Source organism: Choloepus didactylus, chromosome 7, assembly GCF_015220235.1.
Source record: "Choloepus didactylus isolate mChoDid1 chromosome 7, mChoDid1.pri, whole genome shotgun sequence".
In the NCBI taxonomy this organism is placed as follows: Eukaryota; Metazoa; Chordata; class Mammalia; order Pilosa; family Megalonychidae; genus Choloepus; species Choloepus didactylus.
This window is the reverse complement of record NC_051313.1, coordinates 15,667,633-15,689,825: the sequence shown is the minus strand read 5'-3', so window position 1 is coordinate 15,689,825 and position 22,193 is coordinate 15,667,633. Positions and strand designations below refer to the sequence as shown.

The 22,193-nt window shown below is 40.2% G+C and overlaps 1 protein-coding gene across 1 annotated transcript in view; it reads left to right on the top strand.

Annotated features, from left to right (window-relative positions):
* The first annotated feature begins 388 nt into the window (after nucleotides 1–388).
* The window catches only part of ENPP1 (ectonucleotide pyrophosphatase/phosphodiesterase 1), an 84,789-nt gene continuing 62,984 nt past the window's right edge, over nucleotides 389–22,193 (top strand). Inside the window, exon 1 of the mRNA XM_037844318.1 lies at nucleotides 389–583. Coding sequence (XP_037700246.1) covers nucleotides 389–583 — 195 coding nt within the window. The remainder of the gene's footprint in view (nucleotides 584–22,193) is intronic.

The following is a 22,193-nucleotide window of genomic DNA, read 5'->3' as shown; positions in this document are numbered from 1 at the left end:
CGCCTTTGAAGTTGGCGCGCATCCGCGGCCGCATCCCTCTCGCTCTGCTCGCGCTCGCCGTCCTCCCGCTGGGTTTTGGGCCCTACGGTCTCCCGCCCGGGTGGCGCGGCCACGCTTGGCGACTGCAGCCAGTGCTCTGCCGGTGCCCGGGGCGCGGGCTCTGGGGGAAGTGTGGGGCCCGCCCACGCCAGCGCCCAAAATAACCCCCGCGCCGCGAGCCCGCGTTCGCCAGGAAGCCCAGGCGACCGGGGCGTCGGGTTGCTGCGGGACGCGCCGCGCCGCGGGAGGGCAGCGGGCCGGGGTCCAGCCGGCGGGGAGGCGGGGCGGGGCGGGGCGGCCCGGGCCTCTTAAAGGCGGCGGCGGCGGGCGGCGGGCCGAGCCGGGCAGCATGGAGCGCGGCGAGGGCGCGCACGGGTCCCGGGAGGGCCCGGCGGGGAACGGCCGCCACCCGGGCCCGGCGCCCGGGGAGCCGCAGGCGGCCGCGTCGCTGCTGGCCCCCATGGACCTGGGCGACGAGGCGCTGGAGAAGGCGGCGCGCGCCCGCACGGGCAAGGACCCCAACACCTACAAGGTGCTCTCGCTGGTAGGTGGGGGCGCGCCCGGGGGGGCCCGAGCGCGCCTCGCTGGTGCGCCCTGTCTGCCGCTTCCCGCGGGGGGTCCGCGCCACCCTCCTTCCCTCCACAGCCCCCACTGCGATCCTTTGTATTCCTCTTGCTTTTACCAGCCTCTTTATGCATGCTGGTTTTAAAAAAAATGGAAATATTTCTAAAGTTGCAGAGATTAGACTCTTAGAGGGAAAACACTCCCAACCCGAAAGACGTTGCAGCATGTTTGATCTCTTGGGTGACTCTGGGTGCAGTACTGATGACTGGACTTGTATTGGCTGATTCTAGTTTCGAAAGATTGAACAAGAATTTGAGAAGGCACTTTTTCGTTGCCTCTCTTTAGACATTTCCTTGCAGCTGTTCAGTCATAGTCATAATTTGTGATTCATAGAATGCGATACGATATTCAATATTCATTCAGTGTTTGTGACTCTTTGCTTAAGTAAAGAATGTTGTTGCTATCGAAACGATCCGTTACTCCTCTATTTTGTTATGACTGTTGCAGAATCCCCACAGTTAACTTTGTGAAATATCGGTGTTGTTTTTCCCTCTAAATCTGGTGTGGCAAGTGGTGGGTCAAGCGTTCGAGGCCCGGGTTGGTGCTTTCATGGCCGGTATTTATTGATGAGGCCTCGCAAAACTCAGACTCCCCAAACCTGTGGTAAAATGGGACAAAAGCAACTCCTTTGGGCGGCAGAGGATTGTAGTTAGGATCAAACAGAACCATGTAGGTGGGGAAATACATTGAAAACTGCAAGGAGACAATTTTTTTTATTGTGTTATATAAAAGTCACAGGTTTCTGTGTATAGTACACCCTAAAATATTTGTCACTTAAATATTATGGTTTAGCAAAGCTCTGTAAGGAATAACGTTTCTGATTTTTGAAGTCTGTGGTAAGCATTTCCACTTTCACTATATTTTGGTTATCATGGAGATGTTATAGTGCTTTGGGGAACCAACATTCCTAGACTTAAGAGAAGGTGTTCTATAAATTAGTATTTTAACAGAAGCTCCACAAGGTTCAAAAGAAAGTGCCACAAACGACATGATGTTTGTATCTTTAAGATATATTTTTGCATCTTATGTCATTGGTTTATTGAGTCTAGAACACACCACATTTGTGAGAACTTATTTAATTTTAGTCTGTTGAATTGTTTTTTGTTTTGTTTTTGTTAATGGGAAATTTTAGCTTTTATGATATAATCACTTAAATGATTTTGTATCAGTACCTTCTGCTGTTTAGCACACTGTGAGGTATTCAATAATTGTATGTTGAAGCTGTATGTAACTGCAATGTAAAACTATTTCTAAAGATGCCTAGCACCTTGAAAGGTGTACCAGTTGTTATATTCGGTGCTTAAATCTTTCCTACCCAGTGAACTACAGATCTATAAAAAGTATCAGCAAAGGTGCGTCTTGGGGGCGAGCAATTTTGATGCTTGCAGCCAACTGGTCAAACGGCATTCCAATATGCTCTGATGATGCAATCATGGAGATGTCCTAGGACTTAACTTCCACAAGTAGGACAGTCAGGATATTCAAAAATCTCATTAAATGCGTGTCTTTTGCTGTAACACATTTTGACTTGGAAAGAATTCTTACCTCAAATCTTTTGATGGAATACTATGGGATATTAATACACATACAAACACCAAACTGATTGCTGTATTGACAATACTCTTATTTAATCATTGAACTGAGTGAATCTCCACCTCTTGTTTATTCTTCTTTGTCTTTCCTGCTTCAATATCTTCCTTCCCTCACACCTTCTCCAAATGATGGACTTCCAAAGAGAAAAGTCTCGAAAAGGAACTTGACAGTTCTGGGACATGTCTGCTAGAGAGGAGCTGCCGTGCTGAGATTTCTTTTTTTCAGGTTAAACATCAGCATAGTTTCTCAAAGCTGAAGAAATTGATTGGACCACGTGCATTTTGGGATTAGGATTACAACAGGTTCTTTGCTGAGGTGTTCCTCAGCCACATTGTTTATCCAGCAGGAGAATCACACAGGTTGTCTTGCAGAGAGATACTGAATCAATGGAAATATGACCATTACATTTTTTCTGAAATTGGTCGGTTAAACCTGAATTTTGTAGACTGCTGACAGGGGATACAAACGGGAAAAGCCTTCCCCGCCATTGCCTCTCCCAGGTGGTGGTAGTCCTGGGGGAAGATCCACAGGCTCTGCTCTAGAGATTTTTGGCCCCAAGCCCTGGAAATGCTCAGCCTAGGAACTGAGCCAGACCATGGAAAACTCCAAGGGGTAAAATACAAACATCACTCTGTGTGCTTCCAAAGATACCTGAAATACTGGATGGCTTTCCTTGGTTCCAAATCAAATTTTAAAATGAAATGCAACTTCCACCGAGGTTGAATTTGGAGATTTGTTTGAAATGTTCTTGTTCCTTTGCATAGTTTTAAAGGAGCAGGCTTTTTTTTTTTTTTTAAATAAACTTTAAAGCAGTTTTAGGTTTACAGAAAAATAATACAGAAAGTATAGAAGGTTCCCATACATTGTCCCCTGACATATTTTCCCCTACTATTAACATCTTGTATTAGTGTGGTAGGTTTGTTATAGTCGATGAACCACTAGTTCCATATTATTAGTAACTAAAGTCCACAGTTTACATTAGGGTTCACTTTCTGTGTTGTACAGTTCTATGGATTTTGACAAATGCATAATTCTTGTATGCACAGTGAGGGTATCATACAGAATAGTTTCACTAGCCTAAAAATGTCCTGGGCGCCACCTATTCATCCCTCCTCTGGGGTGGGTAATTTTCAACCACATTGCAGTACAGCTCCAGTTCTCAGTTAGCTCTCCTAAAGAATTATTTTTTGTATTTGTGAGCTTCTGCTGTGCTCATGAATACATTTACCTGTGTGTATGTGAAGGGCTTTGTGTGTGGCTGGTGGTCATTGAAAACTACTTTCAGCTTTTGATGAAAGAGTTCTTTGTGAGTGGCAGAAGTTGACCTTGTTTATCTGAAATTTGGGTGTGAAAGTTATTAACTTAGCTTCTCTCCCCTTTCCCTGCAGCCCACTATTTTATCTCTAGAAGACAGCAGTCAGGATATTCAAGATAATTCTTGGCCCTTAATCAGACTCATCTTTGACTTTGCCCTTGGTTTATAAAGTTTAAGATCTGTCAAGCTGTAGTTTATCATTTTATTTCAAAGTGACCAGAGCATTCTAGAGGCCAGAGAAGTCTTCTTTTTGTCCCTAATGGTGTATGTTTTGCATGTTCTAATTAAATGCACCAAAGAATTGTAGGGCTGTTGTGTACATCAATGGGCCTAAATATGGCACCCAAACCTTAGTGCCTGTTTTTGGTTGAAAGAATGAATGAATGAAGGAAGGAACTACATTTTTAGTTAGACCAAGTCGTACTTTGACATGGAAAAAGGCAAGATGGGAAGGCCCATACAGCCAGTTGAAGTCAGGAATTCAAATACGGATGCACTAGGAGAGATAACGCTTGGCTATAAATTCAAGAATAAGACCAAAACTGAGATATGTTACTGAGGTTTAGGGAGATGGAAGAGGTAATGAATTATAAGCAAAAGCTCCCCACTAAAACTGGTGCACCTTAGAAGAGGCCAAACAGAGCCTCCATGGCTACTTGTAATGAGAATCAGGATTCTAGCCACTGGGTATTTCCTCAGGTACAGACACACAAACATTCAAGCGTGGCCAGTCCTGCAGGTACGGTTGAGAGGAAACCGAAGGCCCCTTCTGATTTGGTCACTTTGCTGTCACACCCCAAATTCAGTCCTTGGACTAAGAAGGGAAGTTTTCTCCTTCATTGATTTCTTTTCCTTCCTTTCTTTTGCCTTGGGCCATGCTCTGCTCTTTTTTTTTTTTTTTTTTTTCTTTTCTTTTCTTTTTTTTTTCTCACTACATATATGTCAGCTATTTCCACCCCCAAAAGTCTCTTTTCTTGCTGATACCCAGCCACCCTTTTAACACCTGTGCTTTTTCCCTCTATCCCACTTGTAGAGCTCACTCTGAACACTCAGTTTTGCTTTCTCCTGCCCACCTGAATCCTAGGAGAATCCAAGGCAGCCAGGTTAACAGAGAACCTATGCTTTTTGTATAAAGAAGAACCAGGAGCATTAATTCTTTTGGAATTTTTACAGAAATTTTTATCTATCAGCTTCTCATCTTGCCAACCAATTCTTTTTTCTTTAGGTATCAATATTAAAGGTAAATGAAAATTCATATTCAGCTTTGTTTTCTGGTTTGATGAATACCATTGAAAAATATTTGCATGTGTGTGTGTGTTTTTTTTTTCAAAGAAAATATATTTTACCCATATTATGGGCTTTCAGGACAAGCCAGAGAACTTAATCATGATTTATAACTTTTTTTGCTAGGAAGAGAGCCATTTCAAGCTCCAAACAACTTAGGAACAAATAAGCTTTTGAACTAAAAATTGTAATTAGAGATCTGCCTTGGTTAAAATAAACATGCTTCCTTCAACCATAAAATATTCCCCAAACAACAAACAAGAAACCTTTTAGAAAGTGAATTCAAGGCAGAACATGAAATGCTCTTCCAAAAGGTAGAGCATATATTACTCAAGCCTAAATCCTATGGAACAAGAACTGATATTCAGAATGCTGACCCAACATGAAAATCCTTTGACATTAAATAAGAACTAAATTATGTATTTACCAAGGAAAGAAAATGAAATAATACTTTAAAGAGAGTTTTTCAAAAGAGTGACCAGAAAGTTGAACTAAATATTAACTAGAACACTCTATTCTGAGTATGTTATCTGAGGTTCAATCACATCTGTCTACTTTATTTTTCATTATTTTCTGCTCCTTCGCTTCTAGTTTTTAGAAGACTTGGTGGAAAAGTAAGTGGTTAAAGTTAAGTTATAATCACATAACGCTTTGAAGTTTTAGAAGCATTTTCCCACATATTCTTAATTGATCCTCAAGAACTCTGAAATAGGAAAGTATTGTGACAATCAATTCCATATAGATAACAAAACTGCCTCAGAGGGATTCAATCAGATTTTTTAAACATTAGTGTGCATAGGAATCACACGGGAACTTGTTAAAGATCCATTCACAAGATTGTGGTTGAGATGATTTGGAATGGACCCAAGGAATCTACATTTTTAACAAGTACCTTAGGTTATTGAGATGTAGCTGGTTGGTTTACTGAACTTTAAGAAACATGGGTTTTGAAGCCTGTTACTGCACAGGACAGGCTAAGCCTACCTAAAATAGTGCCTAAGGGTCACCCCCAGAGAACCTCTTTTGTTGCTCAGATGTGGCCTCTCTCTCTAAGCCAGTTTGGCAGGTGGACTTGCTGCCCTCCCCACTATGTGGGACATGACTCCCAGGGGTGTAATTCTCCTTGGCAACGTGGGACATGACTCCTGGGGATGAGTCTGGACCCTGCATCATGGGTTAAGAAAGCCTTCTTGACCAAAAGAAGGAACAGAAATTAAACAAGGTAAAGTTTCAGTGACATAGAGATTTCAAATGGAGTCAAGAAATTATTCTGGAGGTTATTCATATTCGTTATATAAATATCCCTTTTTCATTTTTAGTGTATTAGAATACCTACAAGGAAGTAACTGAAACTGTTGAACTGCAACCCAGTGGCCTTGTTTCTTGAAGATGAGTGTTTAACTGTATAGCTTATATGGTGTGACTGTATAATTATAGAAAACCTTGTGGCTCACACCCCTGTATCCAATGTATGGACAGATGAGTAGAAAAATGGGGACAAAAGTAAAAGAGTAATAGGGGGGATGGGGAGGATGGGTAGTTTTGGGTGTTCTTTTTTACTTTTATTTTTATTATTATTTTTGGAGTAATGAAAATGTTCAAAAATTGACTGTGGTGATGAATGCACAACTATATGATGATACTGTGAACAATTGCTTGCACACTTTGGATGACTGTATGGTATGTGACTGTATCTCAATAAAATTGCAAGGAAAGAAAAAGAAACAATGGGTTAAATGTATATGCAAAAGTCACACCATTAGTAAATGGTAGACTATGATAATTGAACTTAAGAATTTTCAACTACAGATTTTTATTCTGGAACAATGGCTAATACCATCCATCCATTAGCCTTCTCCATGATGACTAAATATTCCATCCTGTCTCAGCAAGCCTGTCTGCCATTGGGTTTCCATCTCTCCTTTGCCCACTCCAATATAAACATGTAATTTGAACCTGAAAGATTTCTAGTGTGGTGACACCAAAGATTGCTTGGCTAGTGAGACATAATATGTGTCTTTTGGTAGTTTGGTAATTAAATTTCCATGGGTGGAAGCCAAAATCAGCACACATTTTATCAGCATGAAGCCAGTAATCATATGTAATTGTGAGGTTCCAGTAGAGGCAACTTTTTGGGAATGTGGTTTTCTTCTTGTTAATTTGAGTTTCCTTCTTGATACATTTTAGAAAGTCGTCGTAGCATAGGGAAAAAAAGATACACGATGGTAAAGTCGTCCTGGCTGGAGGGAATTTTCACATACATATCTCATTTATGTATTAATCATTTTCTTTCCAATTCTTAGGACTTTGCACATATTTAACTGGCAAACATTCTATCACAGGTATGTATGATTTGGGAGCCTTAAAGTTCATCAGTTTTCAGAAGAAATTTCCTGAGAAAGTATCTTGTTCCTAAAGCTGGTTTCTTTCCCTTGGATAGCTTTATGTCTTGAGCAAGAGTTTGGGGCCTTAATGTGTCGTCTGGGACCTTGGAGGCTCTTACAGAGAGACAGAATTGAAAACAAACTCTGGTAGTTTTTTATGATGCTATTGTGCAACAAAATAAATACAGCAGTCATTAGGAGATTTTTTTCCATATAGAATCTCATATTGCCCCGAGTACCTTTATGTGATTTCGGATGACTATGTTTATAAGCAAAATACAAAATAGGTAGCACAAACAAATTTTCAGCTAAAATATTTAAAGCAACAGTTCTCAAAGTATGGTCGGCAGGTCCCTGGGGGGTTCCTAAGATTCTTTCTTGGGGACCGCGAAGTAGTGAAAACTGTTCTTACAACAATATCAAGATTTGTTTTGCTTTTTTCACTGGATTGACAATGATGGTATAAAAGCAGTGTTGTGTAAAACTGCTAGCGTCTTATTGGGAATCAAGGCAGTGGTGACAAACCGTACAAGTCACGCACTTGCAGTGAAAAAAAAAAAAAGTTTCACTTAAAAGAATGTCTTTGGTGAAGCAGTAAAAATGTCTTTGATGAAGCTTATTTGTATTAAATTTAAACTTTAGATTATCTATTTTTTTTTTTTAATATTCTGTGTGGCCAAATTGGAAGTATTCACATAGTACATCTGCATACTAAAGTACCATTGTTTTCTTGAGGTAAAGCAGTGGTGTGATTCTTTTGAGTTGTGAGCTGCACTAGCTGTTTTTTGTCATGGAACACCATTTTTATTTGAAAGAACAGCTGACAAACTGGTTATTCGACTTGGGTATTTGACACACATTTTCTCAAAAATGAATGGTGTTAGTTTGTCACTTCAAGCAAATAGATGAAAATACCTGTTGCCTATGATAAAATCCAAGCTCTCAATAAAAATTAGGATTTGGAAAACTTAGATGGATCTTCCATTGTGAGTTTGATAGCTTCCCAATCCTTAAAGATTCATCCCATGAAATTTTTGGAGCTATTAACAGGTGAGTTTTTTGATATTGTATAATGATGTGTCAACATTCGGAAGCTCTGTATAACTCCATGAATGAACAGTTTGCAAATAACCAATAGATAATGTTACAAATTTCAAAGTGCAAAGTAGATTAATGTATTTTAATGTAACAGTATGAAAAGTTCATTAATATTGTTTCAAGTTTCATGTTGCAATTTACCTTTAAGAAGCTACCACTTATCAAATTCTGATGTAGTTTTAAGGAAGAATGTCTGCAGTTATCTGAAAAGGTTTCTTGGGGTCCTCAGTAATTTTTAAGAGTATGAAGGGATCCTGAGACTAGAATGTGGAATGAGTTATTACGATGCTGCATCACGGGAACACAAGCTCAGGGCTCAGCAGAGACTTTCAGCAAATGCTCCTTTTATTACTAGCACAGTATAAAGAGAAGGGCAAATAATCTCCTTGTCACTAACAGAGAACAAAGAGTCCAAAAGAGCAGGGGAAGAAACCCCATCTTGGTCCATCTCCTGGGGTGGCTGAAAACTGCTCAGGTCAGGGTTGGTAGATGGCAGCTCCCCACACCCATGTTGCACCAGAGAAGAGAGACCAGTCTATACCATTTGAGTGTGGTTTTTATCCACCTTGGGGGATGGGACCCTGCCACTGAGACTTCCTGTTCTGATAAGCGTCTGGGGCTGCTTATGCCTGGTTACCAGGTTTAAGGCCTGTCAGGGCCTTTTCATTTGACGTCACATCTCCTCCAGGTTGTGGAATGACCCACAGTAGAAAAGGAGGTGGGGAAAGTGGAAGGCGCGAATGGCTGCTCACATGTGTTCATGACTTCCCCAGAGAAGGAAGTGGGGGTAGAGAAGGTGTGGGTGATGGCCATGTAACGGGTATGTGGGACTTTCCTAACATGGAATTTTTGAGAATAACTGCTTTAAGGAAAGGTGAACATTCAGTAATACCTTAAGAAGTAGGAAGAGGGGGAAAGGAGATTAATTGTTGCTGATTGTAACAATTGCATCTGCTACCTCATTTGATCCACACCATGGGCTCTGCCATTAACCCCATGTTAGAGATGAAGAAGTCATGGTGTGGAGAAATTTGGGGACTTTCCAAGATCACAAACCAATAATTCTGTTAAACTTATCTTCTATAGTTATTAATGAATATCTATGAAGTCAGATAGAATTGGATTCAAATTCTGGTACTGTTATTTAGCTGTTTGAACTTAGGCAAATAACTGAAGTACCCTGAATACCAACTTCCATAGCTATAAAATAAAGATGATAAAAACCATATTAGAGGATGTTGGGAGAATTAAATTAGATAACTCTATGCAAAGTGCTTATCACAACGGCACAAAGTGTAATTTTTCTTGTTATCATTGATAAATTTCAGGGTGAACTGAATTTTTAATTTTTCTGTACTCAGAAGATGCTTTACATCCTTGCTACTCAAAGTGTGGCCAGCACACCGGCAGTGTGGTTACCATCCCCTGGGAATTCGTGAGCAAGGCAGAATCTTGTGCCCTGCCCCAGACCTTCTGAAACAGAATCTGCATTTTCCCAAGATTCCCAGGGAATTTATGTGCACCTTAAAATCTGAGAAGCCATGTTCCATAGGACAATGAGGTGGTACCGAAGACACAGCAAAATTCTGATCCACTTCTGCTCTGACATTGATTGACTTCAGCTATGATGTGATGCTATGATTAAAAAAAATTACTGAATGTTTCTTGGTGACTTCAGCTGTGGTGGTGTTGGATGGAAATTGTGGTTTTGCGGGTCATATTCAACTTTCAACTTCATGCATAAAAGTAGCCCCCTTGCTCGTGGGGTGGGCACAGTACATAGCAAAGTCTCTTACCTCCCTTCACATGTGTAGTTCTTGTCGTTTGTTCAGGAGCCTACCTGTGCGCTCGTTCTTTTCTTGTGCTCTAATTGCCTTTTCCTTACGTGGCCTTGGCTTGTCCCTTAATTGCTCCCATTACTGTTCTCAGCGGTGCCGATCATCTGCCCTGTGGTTCTCTGATAACATTCACTCTTTCCAGTTCAGCCATCCATCAGGCTCTCTGAACAGAGTCTTTACATTGCACCATCAATGGAAGTCTTCCATTCAAAGTTTCCACTGCAGTACCTTCAACAGTCAACAATATACTTGACACAAAACCAAAACAAAGAAATCTTATACCAGGTTTTTTTGTTCAGGTGGTGTTGAATCAGGTTAAATGTTTTTGGCACAGATTTTTTTTTTCCATAATACTTCATGGTCCACATACATTGGCTTCCTAGACACTGCCACTCAGCATCATTTGGAGTAGAATAGTCTGGAGACTAGAAGAGAGGTGAATGAAGTATACTCAGGCTGGAAGAGTGTGGGGCAAGGAGCGGTATGAATAGACAATGTGGATCTTATCCATTCTTGGGTTAACCTGGGAAATAAATACAAAACTATTTATTTAAATGCCTTATTGATCAACTCAAAGGAAGTAAATGTGAAGAATATGGACATATAAAGGTATTTTTACATTTGTTATCTTTTGGGAACTTTCAAAGAAAAAGAGAAACATTGGTCTTTCTGGAATGATTCAGAAACAGGTAGTTAAATAACAAACTTTAAACTTGGCTTGCAAGACTTGTTTGCTGTGTGACCTTTGAATTTCACTCCTCTGACTTTGTTTTCTTGTATATAATATGAGGACTTTAAATTAAGTGAGCCTAGAAACTTTGTGTAGGTTGCTTACAATTTTATAAAATACTTGGTATAAAAATACAATTTATTGGAGAAAATGCAAAAAATATAAAGAATAAAATAAAAATTATTTTCATCTTATTATCTGTTATTAATATTTTTGTTTATTTCTTTCCAGGGCTTTGATGTATGTATCTATCAGTTATTTTTAAACAAAAATAGTGCCATACTATATATATATATAGTTCTGTATCCTTTTTGATCTGTATTCTATTATGAGAGTTTACCATTGCTAGACAGCTTTTTAGCTTTTTAATGTGCCCTTCATGAAAAGAATTTTAGTACATTTAATTTACTGACCTTAATCAAGGGGCACTCTTTAAAACAATCACTGTTCATATTTTATAGGTAATCAGTTCCTGACTTAGCTTCCTAGGGCAGCTGAACAAAATTCCACAAACTGGGTGGCTTGAAACACCAGAAATGTATTGTTTCACGGTTCTGGAAGCTAGAAGTCCTAAATCAAGGTGTTGGCAGGGCCATGCTCCATCTGAAACCTGTAGGGGAGAATCTGTTCAGTGCCTCTCTCCTGGCTTCTTGTCTGCCGTTCATGGTGATCTCCCCAATATTTGTCTGTGTCTAACTTTCCTCTTCTAAGGACATCAGCCATAGAGGATGAAGGGCCCACCTTACTCCAATCTGCCCTCATTTTAACTTGCCTAATTGTATCTCTAAAGACCCTATGTCCAAATAAGGCACATTCTGAGGTCCTGGTTGTTAGGACTTCAACATACTTTTTTTAGGAGACACAGTTCAATCCGTTAGAGTCCCCAAGAATTTTTCATATTGTTTTTTTCTTTTTGGTGCACATATTTTGTTTTATACATCATTCCTCAGCTCCACCTCCATGACCCTTGTCTCAACCTCTTTCTCATGGTTTGATTATTACAGTTTTCCTAAATTAATGACTTCCCCGCATTGCATTCCTGCCTGGAATTTCTTAGAAACTGCCACAACACCTCATGGGCAAGTGTGTACTTCTGTGTGTACCTCTACCTCCTTTTTGGTCTTATTTCTCATCACTTGAGTACCAGTACACCTTGTCACTTGAGACGTGATCATGAACAGTTTCATCCATTCATGGCAGAGTCCTAAAGGCCCACAGCATAGCTGTGTAGCCATCTCTCAGTTACTACTCGCCAAGCACGTAGAGGAGACCCTTGCACATGGAGGGTGCTGCAAAGTAGTAGGTGTGTGCTACAATGCATGCATGCGATTATTGAGTCTATGTTGGTCAGACCCTATGCCAAGCACTTAATTCCTTTACTTAGCTCAATTTTGTGAGGTGGGGGAGCAAAATTCTTGGCTGGTGGGTAGCTGGTCTGGCATCTGCATCTCAGTGGAGCTTTGGGGTTCCCTCTGCTTTATAATAAATGCCCAACTTGGATTTAAGCGTTCAAAGGGCTCACATATTTTTCAGTCAACTTCTTCCCACAAATGTTTCAGCTCTGCTGAAATGAACTTTCCATTCCTGTCAGCTCAGATTTGTGCTGCTCCCCAAACCCACCATGTATAGGTTATTTCTGTTCTCTGTCCCAAGGGTGATCTTTCCCCCTCTCTTTTCTCACCCCACACCAGATAACTCCTAGATCCAATTCAATTTATCCTCTCTCATGAAATAATCCTAGCTCCTCTTTGGCCCAGTCTCTCTGTCCCTGAACCACACAACTGCTATTTAATCATATAGGGGCCACAGAGCCTAGTGGTTATGGGCTAGATTCTGGAGCCAGATTGCTGGGGTTTAAATCCTTTCTCTGCACTCACTGCTGTGTGACCTTGGGCAAGTCACATGACTTTTCTGTGCCTTAGCTTCCTCATCTGTGAAATGGGGGTCTTAGTAGTGACTACCTCATAGGTTTGTTGTGAGGGTTAAATGAATGAATATATGTAGACTACATGTATTCTAATATAAAATAATTAGAAGAGTGATGGATAGTAGATGTTAGAATTTGTTATTGTTATTGCTGTGGGTATGTTTAGTAATTTATTAGACAAATATTTAAAGAGTGCCTACTGTGCCTGCTGCCCTGTGCTAGAGGCTGAGTCCCCCGGGTTCAGGCTGGGGAGGGGAAGAGGACTCACCGTTCTCATTGTCCATCTCCACAGGGACCGGGTGTTTATCAGAGAATCACACAAGAATATCTCACACTGCAGCTGTGAGAAGTGCTCCCTAGGAGCTGTTCATGAGGCTGTGAGAGAGTTGTGGGGGTGGAGTGGCCCAGCATAGAGATCTGAGAAGGCGTCCCTGGGGAAGTGACAGGCAAGCAAGCAGTAGAGTTTTCTAAGGAGAGGGAGCAGCACGTGCAAAGGCCCTGGGGTGGGAGGGAGCACGGCCTGTCCAGAACAGCAGGAGGCTGGGGGCTGGAGTGCAGAGAGCTGGCTGGCGGGTGACATGTCGGAAAAACTGGGAAGGTTGCCAGGGGCCAGGCCTGGTCAGGGTCATGCAGACCATTTTAGGGCTTTTTTTTAAAAATTTTTATTTATTTTTTATTAAAGCAGTTATAGGTTTACAGAAAAATCATGCAGATAATACAGAGTTCCCATAGACACCCCCCCCCCCCAGTTTTCCCTATTATTAACATTTTGTATTAGTGTGGTACCTTTGTTACAATTGATGAAACAATATTTTTATAATCTTACTATTAACTATGGTCCATAGTTTAATTAGGGTACATTGTGTTGTGCATTTCTATGGGTTTTTATTCTGGTAACATATATACAACCTAATCATAGTAGGGCTTTTGATTTTTGTTTTCAGAGCAATTGAAAATCACTGAAGCCTTTTTCTGTTTTGCTTTTATTTTCGTTCTTAGCAACAAGATGTGATTTATATTTTGGAAGGAGCATTTTAGCTTCAGGGGCAGAAGCAAATTCAAGGGGCAGGGTGGGTGTAGAGAGACCAGATTCTCTTGTTTTTTGCTTGGCTATTTCTAACTATCTTTCCCTTTTCTACTAGATTTTAAGTCTTTAGCCTTGCATAGTCCAATATGGTAACACTAGCCACACCCAGCTATTTAAATCAAAACTTAAATTAATTAAAGTCAAATAAAAGTAAACATTTAGTCCTTCAACAGTAGCCACATTTCAGGTGTTCAGTGATCACATGTGACCAGCTGCTGTCGTGTTGGACAGAACATATACATAGAACATTTTGTCATCTTAGAAACTTCTTTGGGCTGGCACCTAAAGGCAAGGATATTGTAGTTTTTTCTACTTTTGTAATTCTTTCAGCACCTAATATTGAAAATGTACATACTACTTGTTCAAGAAACATTTGTTAAAAGAACAAAATAAATTACTTAAAAGGGCTACGTTGTGAATGTTCTTATAAAATACTTTTAAGATTTCTCATCCAAATGAATATCAGTGTAATTAACCCAACTTAAGCCTAAATACACACTTTAAAAGTGACCCATTTCTGAGGTTATACGTTCCCTTCCAAATTATAAACCATGTATCCATTACCAATTTTTAATTTTGTCTTTAAGTCACTAATATAATTGTGTTTGAGTAACCACTGGGTGGTTACAGAAAATAAATGGTTGAATCTCTCTGTTCTCCCTTTTCCCATCCTCAGGAAGAATTACTAAAAATCCTCTGTATAGTTGTCTCTTTTTGTCTTTCCCACTGAATCCATTTTCCCAAGAAGAAATGCAAGTGCTCTGTGACTGTTCCAAAAATTTCAGAAAAAAAAAAAAATCACAGGAATGTATCACATAAACTTAACTGCACATGATGTTCTTTCCACCTTTAGCTCTTCGTCTCTGACCTAGCACTTGCCTAGGCAAGATACCTGCCTAGGCAAGTAAAACCATGTCTTTTGGGTAAGATCATCTTTACCTTTTACTTCATCTCTTCTGTCCTCTGCCTGAGGGGTAGGAAGGGCTGTCCTGTCCAATACCTAAAGCACTTTCCCTCCCTTTCCTAGCAGATGAGCTTAACTAAACTTAAAAAAGAGAGAGAAATACTACTTTCTCCATCACAGTCTTAAAAGAAACTATTTTAAGGATTTTTTTTTTTTCTTTTGGCAGTGTGCTTGTCCTTGAAATCCAGCTGAAGCAAGGTTCAATTAATTTTGTATGTGTGGCATCTAGATGCTTTGAGAATTATAAAACCGGTGAACTCTCAAAATGGAATGTTCTTTGCCTACGTTAAATTTAGCTTAAATCATGCCTTGGGAGGTGTTAAAAAAATTTTTTTTTTCAACCTGATTATTTGCTTGTATTGTTCAGGGTCCAGTGAGAAACACAGGGGCCACACCTGGTAATTTAATCAAGGGAATTTCATAGAGGAAAAGAGTTACAAAAGTGTTGGAAGAGCTGAAAGCCAAACGGGATGGCGGTGCCATGAGAAGAGCAACAGAAGGAAGCTGGTATGAGCTCGGGGGCAGGAGACGCAAAAGGAACAGAAGGTGAAACCAGCACCTGGACAGTGGGGCTTCGCCGTAGGAGTAGGAGCTGGGACTGTGGAGAGATAAAGCCTCTCCTGGGGCTCCCCCGGAAGCAAGCGGGAAAGCAGGGGAGAGAGATTCTGGCTTCTCCCCACCCTCAGTCTCCTGTCGGTGTGTCCCGTTGCCTTATCCTGGGCCTGATGCCTGTGGCAGGCAGCTTGGGGAATTAGTTGGCCAGGGGTTATTTGTCTGAGCCAGCCGCTCGGGGGTTGGGTCCCTCCGGAAACAGCTTCAGAGCCGCAGCTCAGAACCATCTTGACCTTTGGAGGGAAGGCGCGGGAGCATCTGCGTGCAGAGGGTGAGCTTTAGCTGCGATGCTCAGCGGAGGCCCCAGGCAAGCCCATTGGGGTTCTTACACTGGTGCCCCGGGTAGGGGCACGACCCGGAGAAGGCGGCCCTCCTCAGCCGAGGCCCAGCTGCAGGACAGCATGCCCAGGCCGGCACAGGGGGCGTGATGCCTTCATCCCTGCAGGGGCTGGGGCAGCTAACACAGCGGCCCCCACAGGCAGGCACTGGATGGGGAGGCCATGCCCACACATTTATTTTATTCTTTTTTTTAAATCATATATTGCTGAAAAAATCCCCCAGAGAATTCCAGCTTTCTTTGATAACTACTGTTACCATTTGAGTGCACATTCTTCCATATAAAACGGGGCAAAGACCTTAGCTATAGCTTAATTGCTTTTTTTTTTTTTTAATCATTTTATTGAGATATATTCACATACCACGCAGTCATACAAAACAAATCGTACTTTCGATTGTTTACAGTACCATTACATAGTTGTACCTTCATCACCTAAATCAATCCCTGACACCTTCATTAGCACACACACAAAAATAACAAGAATAATAATTAGAGTGAAAAAGAGCAATTGAAGTAAAAAAGAACACTGGGTACCTTTGTCTGTTTGTTTCCTTCCCCTATTTTTCTACTCATCCATCCATAAACTAGACAAAGTGGAGTGTGGTCCTTGTGGCTTTCCCAATCCCATTGTCACCCCTCATAAGCTACATTTTTATACATCTGTCTTCGAGATTTATGGGTTCTGGGTTGTAGTTTGATAGTTTCAGGTATCCACCACCAGCTACCCCAATTCTTTAGAACCTAAAAAGGGTTGTCTAAAGTGTGCGTAAGAGTGCCCACCAGAGTGACCTCTCAGCTCGTTTTGGAATCTCTCTGCCACTGAAGCTTGTTTCATTTCCTTTCACATCCCCCTTTTGGTCAAGAAGATGTTCTCCGTCCCACGATGCCGGGTCTACATTCCTCCCCGGGAGTCATATTCCACGTTGCCAGGGAGATTCACTCCCCTGGGTGTCTGATCCCACGTAGGGGGGAGGGCAGTGATTTCACCTTTCAAGTTGGCTTAGCCAGAGAGACAGGGCCACATCTGAGCAACAAAGAGGCATTCAGGAGGAGACTCTTAGGCACAAATATAGGGAGGCCTAGCCTCTCCTTTGGAGCAACCGTCTTCCCAAGGGTAAAACTTATGGTAGAGGGCTCAACCCATCAAACCACCAGTCCCCTATGTCTGTGGTCATGTTAGCAACCATGGAGGTGGGGTAGGCGAATACCCCTGCATTCTCCACAGGCTCCTCAAGGGGGCACTACATCATTTTTTTTTCCTTGTTTTACTTTCTTTCTTTTTTTTTTTTTTTTTAACTTTCCCTTCTTTTTTAAATCAACGGTATGAAAAAAAAAGTTAAAAAGAAAACAAACATACAATAAAGGAACATTTCAAAGAGACCATAACAAGGGAGTAAGAAAAAGACAACTAACCTAAGATAACTGCTTAACTTCCAACATGTTCCTACTTTACCCCAAGGAAGTTACATAATATAGCAACCTTTCTGTGAACTTGTTCCTACTATATCCATCAGAAATTAACAGACCATAGTCATTTCTGGGCATCCCCAGAACGTTAAAAAGCTTATCTGTTCTTCTTGGATTATTGTTCCCCCTTCCTTAATTACTCTCTACTGCTAGTTCCCCTACATTCTACATTATAAACCATTTGTTTTACATTTTTGAAAGTTCACATTAGTGGTAGCATATAATATTTCTCTTTTTGTGCCTGGCTTATTTCACTCAGCATTATGTCTTCAAGGTTCATCCATGTTGTCATATGTTTCACGAGATCGTTCCTTCTTACTGCCGCGTAGTATTCCATCGTGTGTATATACCACATTTTATTTATCCACTCATCTGTTGAAGGACATTTGGGTTGTTTCCATCTCTTGGCAATTGTGAATAATGCTGCTATGAACATTGGCGTGCAGATATCTGTTCGTGTCACTGCTTTCCGATCTTCCGGGTATATACCGAGAAGTGCAATCGCCGGATCGAATGGTAGCTCTATATCTAGTTTTCTAAGGAACTGCCAGACTGACTTCCAGAGTGGCTGAACCATTATACAGTCCCACCAACAGTGAATAAGAGTTCCAATTTCTCCACATCCCCTCCAGCATTTGTAGTTTCCTGTTTGTTTAATGGCAGCCATTCTAACCGGTGTTAGATGGTATCTCATTGTGGTTTTAATTTGCATCTCTCTAATAGCTAGTGAAGCTGAACATTTTTTCATGTGTTTCTTGGCCATTTGTATTTGCTCTTCAGAGAACTGTCTTTTCATATCTTTTGCCCATTTTATAATTGGGCTGTCTGTACTATTGTCATTGAGTTGTAGGATTTCTTTGTATATGCAAGATATCAGTCTTTTGTCAGATACATGGTTTCCAAAAATTTTTTCCCATTGAGTTGGCTGCCTCTTTACCTTTTTGAGAAATTCCTTTGAGGTGCAGAAACTTCTAAGCTTGAGGAGTTCCCATTTATCTATTTTCTCTTTTGTTGCTTGTGCTTTTGGTGTAAAGTCTAGGAAGTGGCCGCCTAATACAAGGTCTTGAAGATGTTTTCCTACATTATCTTCTAGGAGTTTTATAGTACTTTCTTTTATATTGAGATCTTTGGTCCATTTTGAGTTAATTTTTGTGTAGGGGGTGAGGTAGGGGTCCTCTTTCATTCTTTTGGATATGGATATCCAACTCTCCCAGCCCCATTTGTTGAAAAGACCATTATGGCTCAGATCAGTGACTTTGGGGGCCTTATCAAAGATCAGTCGGCCATAGATCTGAGGGTCTATCTCTGAATTCTCAATTCGATTCCATTGATCTATATGTCTATCTTTGTGCCAGTACCATGCTGTTTTGGCAACTGTGGCTTTATAATAAGTTTCAAAGTCAGGGAGTGTAAGTCCTCCCACTTCGTTTTTCTTTTTTAGAGTGTCTTTAGCAATTCGAGGCATCTTCCCTTTCCAAATAAATTTGATAACTAGCTTTTCCAAGTCTGCAAAGTAGGTTGTTGGAATTTTGATTGGGATTGCATTGAATCTGTAGATGAGTTTGGGTAGAATTGACATCTTAATGACATTTAGCCTTCCTATCCATGAACATGGAATATTTTTCCATCTTTTAAGGTCCCCTTCTATTTCTTTTAGTAGAGTTATGTAGTTTTCTTTGTATAGGTCTTTTACATCTTTGGTTAAGTTTATTCCTAGGTACTTGATTTTTTTAGTTGCTATTGAAAATGGTATCTTTTTCTTGAGTGTCTCTTCAGTTTGTTCATTTCTAGCATATAGAAACATGACTGACTTATGTGCATTAATCTTGTATCCCGCTACTTTGCTAAATTTGTTTATTAGCTCTAGTAGGTGTATCGTCGATTTCTCAGGGTTTTCTAGATATAAGATCATATCATCTGCAAACAATGACAGTTTTACTTCTTTTCCAATTTGGATGCCTTTTATTTCTTTGTCTTGCCGGATTGCCCTGGCTAGCACTTCCAGCACAATGTTGAATAACAGTGGTGACAGCGGGCATCCTTGTCTTGTTCCTGATCTTAGAGGGAAGGCTTTCAGTCTCTCACCATTGAGTACTGTGCTGGCTGTGGGTTTTTCATATATGCTCTTTATCATGTTGAGGAAGTTTCCTTCAATTCCTACCTTTTGAAGTGTTTTTATCAAAAACGGATGTTGGATTTTGTCAAATGCTTTTTCAGCATCTATTGAGATGATCAATTGATTTTTCCCTTTCGAGTTTTTAATGTGTTGTAATACATTGATTGTTTTTCTTATGTTGAACCATCCTTGCATGCCTGGAATGAACCCCACTTGGTCATGGTGTATGATTTTTTTAATGTGTCTTTGGATTCGAATTGCAAGTATTTTGTTGAGGATTTTTGCATCTATATTCATTAGGGAGATTGGCCGGTAGTTTTCCTTTTTTGTAGCATCTTTGCCTGGTTTTGGTATTAGATTGATGTTAGCTTCATAAAATGAGTTAGGTAGTGTTCCATTTTCTTCAATGTTTTGAAAGAGTTTGAGTAAGATTGGTGTCAGTTCTTTCTGGAACGTTTGGTAGAATTCCCCTGTGAAGCCATCTGGCCCTGGGCATTTATTTGTGGGAAGATTTTTGATGACTGATTGGATCTCTTTGCTTGTGATGGGTTGGTTGAGTTCTTCTATTTCTTCTCTGGTCAGTCTAGGTTGTTCATATGTTTCCAGGAAATTGTCCATTTCTTCTACATTGTCCAGTTTATTGCCATACAGTTGTTCATAATATCCTCTTATAATTTTTTTAATTTCTTCAGGATCTGCAGTTATGTCACCTTTTTCATTCATTATTTTGTTTATATGGGTCTTCTCTCTTTTTGATTTTGTCAGTCTAGCTAGGGGCTTGTCAATCTTGTTGATCTTCTCAAAGAACCAACTTTTGGTGATATTTATCCTCTCTATTGTTTTTTTGTTCTCTATGTCATTTATTTCTGCTTTAATCCTTGTTATTTCTTTTCTTGTACTTGGTTTAGGATTGGTTTGCTGTTCATTTTCTAGCTTCTTCAGTTGATCCATTAGTTCTTTGATTTTGGCTCTTTCTTCCTTTTTAATATATGCGTTTAGTGCTATAAATTTCCCCCTTAGCACTGCTTTTGCTGCATCCCATAGGTTTTGGTATGTTGTGTTCTCATTTTCATTCGTCTCTATATATTTAGCAATTTCTCTTGCTATTTCTTCTTTAACCCACTGATTGTTTAGGAGTGTGTTGTTTAACCTCCAGGTATTTGTGAATTTTCTAAGTCTCTGATGGTTATTGACTTCTAATTGTATTCCATTGTGGTCAGAGAATGTGCTTTGAATAATTTCAATCTTTTTAAATTTACTGAGGCTTGTTTTATGTCCCAGCATATGATCTATTCTGGAGAAAGTTCCGTGAGCACCTGAAAAGTATGTGTATCCTGGTGATTTGGGATGTAATGTCCTGTATATGTCTGTTAAATCTAATTCATTTATCAGATTGTTTAGGTTTTCAATTTCCTTATTGGTCTTCTGTCTGGTTGATCTATCTATAGGAGAGAGTGATGTGTTGAAGTCTCCCACAATTATTGTGGAAACATCAATTGCTTCCTTTAGTTTTGCCAGTGTTTCTCTCATGTATTTTGTGGCCCCTTGATTGGGTGCATAGACATTTACGATTGTTATTTCTTCTTGCTGAATTGCCCCTTTTATTAGTATGTAGTGGCCTTCTTTGTCTCTCAAAACATCCCTGCATTTGAAGTCTATTTTATCTGAGATTAATATTGCTACACCTGCTTTCTTTTGGCTGTAGCTTGCATGAAATATTTTTTTCCATCCTTTCACTTTCAGTTTCTTTGTGTCCCTATGTCTAAGATGAGTCTCTTGTATGCAACATATTGATGGTTCATTTTTTTTGATCCATTCTGCGAATCTATATCTTTTAATTGGGGAGTTTAATCCATTTACATTCAATGTTATAACCGTGAAGGCATTTCTTGAATCAGCCATCTTATCCTTTGGTTTATGTTTGCCATATTTTTCCCCTCTGTCTATTAATATCCTTTATTGTACCCATACCGAATCTCTTTAGTACTGAACCTTTCTCCAAGTCTCTCTGTCCTGTCTTTGTTTCTCTGTCTGTAGGGCTCCCTTTAGTATCTCCAGTAGGGCAGGTCTCTTGTTAGCAGATTCTCTCAGCATTTGTTTGTCTGTGAAAAATTTAAGCTCTCCCTCAAATTTGAAGGAGAGCTTTGCTGGATAAAGTATTCTTGGCTGGAAATTTTTTTCACTCAGAATTTTAAATATATCGTGCCACTGCCTCCTCGCCTCCATGGTGGCTGCTGAGTAGTCACTACTTAGTCTTATGCTGTTTCCTTTGTATGTGGTGAATTGCTTTTCTCTTGCTGCTTTCAGAACTTGCTCCTTCTCTTCTGTGTTTGACAGTGTGATCAGTATATGTCTCGGAGTGGGTTTATTTGGATTTATTCTATTTGGAGTTCGCTGAGCATTTATGATTTGTGTATTTATGTTGTTTAGAAGATTTGGGAAGTTTTCCCCAACAATTTCTTTGAATACTCTTCCTAGACCTTTACCCCTTTCTTCCCCTTCTGGGACACCAATGAGTCTTATATTTGGACGTTTCATATTATCTATCATATCCCTGAGGTCCATTTCGATTTTTTCAATTTTTTTCCCCATTCTTTCTTTTATGCTTTCATTTTCCCTTCTGTCATCTTCCAGGTCACTGATTCATTGTTCAACTTCCTCTAGTCTTGTACTATGAGTGTCCAGAATCTTTTTAATTTGGTCAACAGTTTCTTTAATTTCCATAAGATCATCCATTTTTTTATTTAGTCTTGCAATGTCTTCTTTATGCTCTTCTAG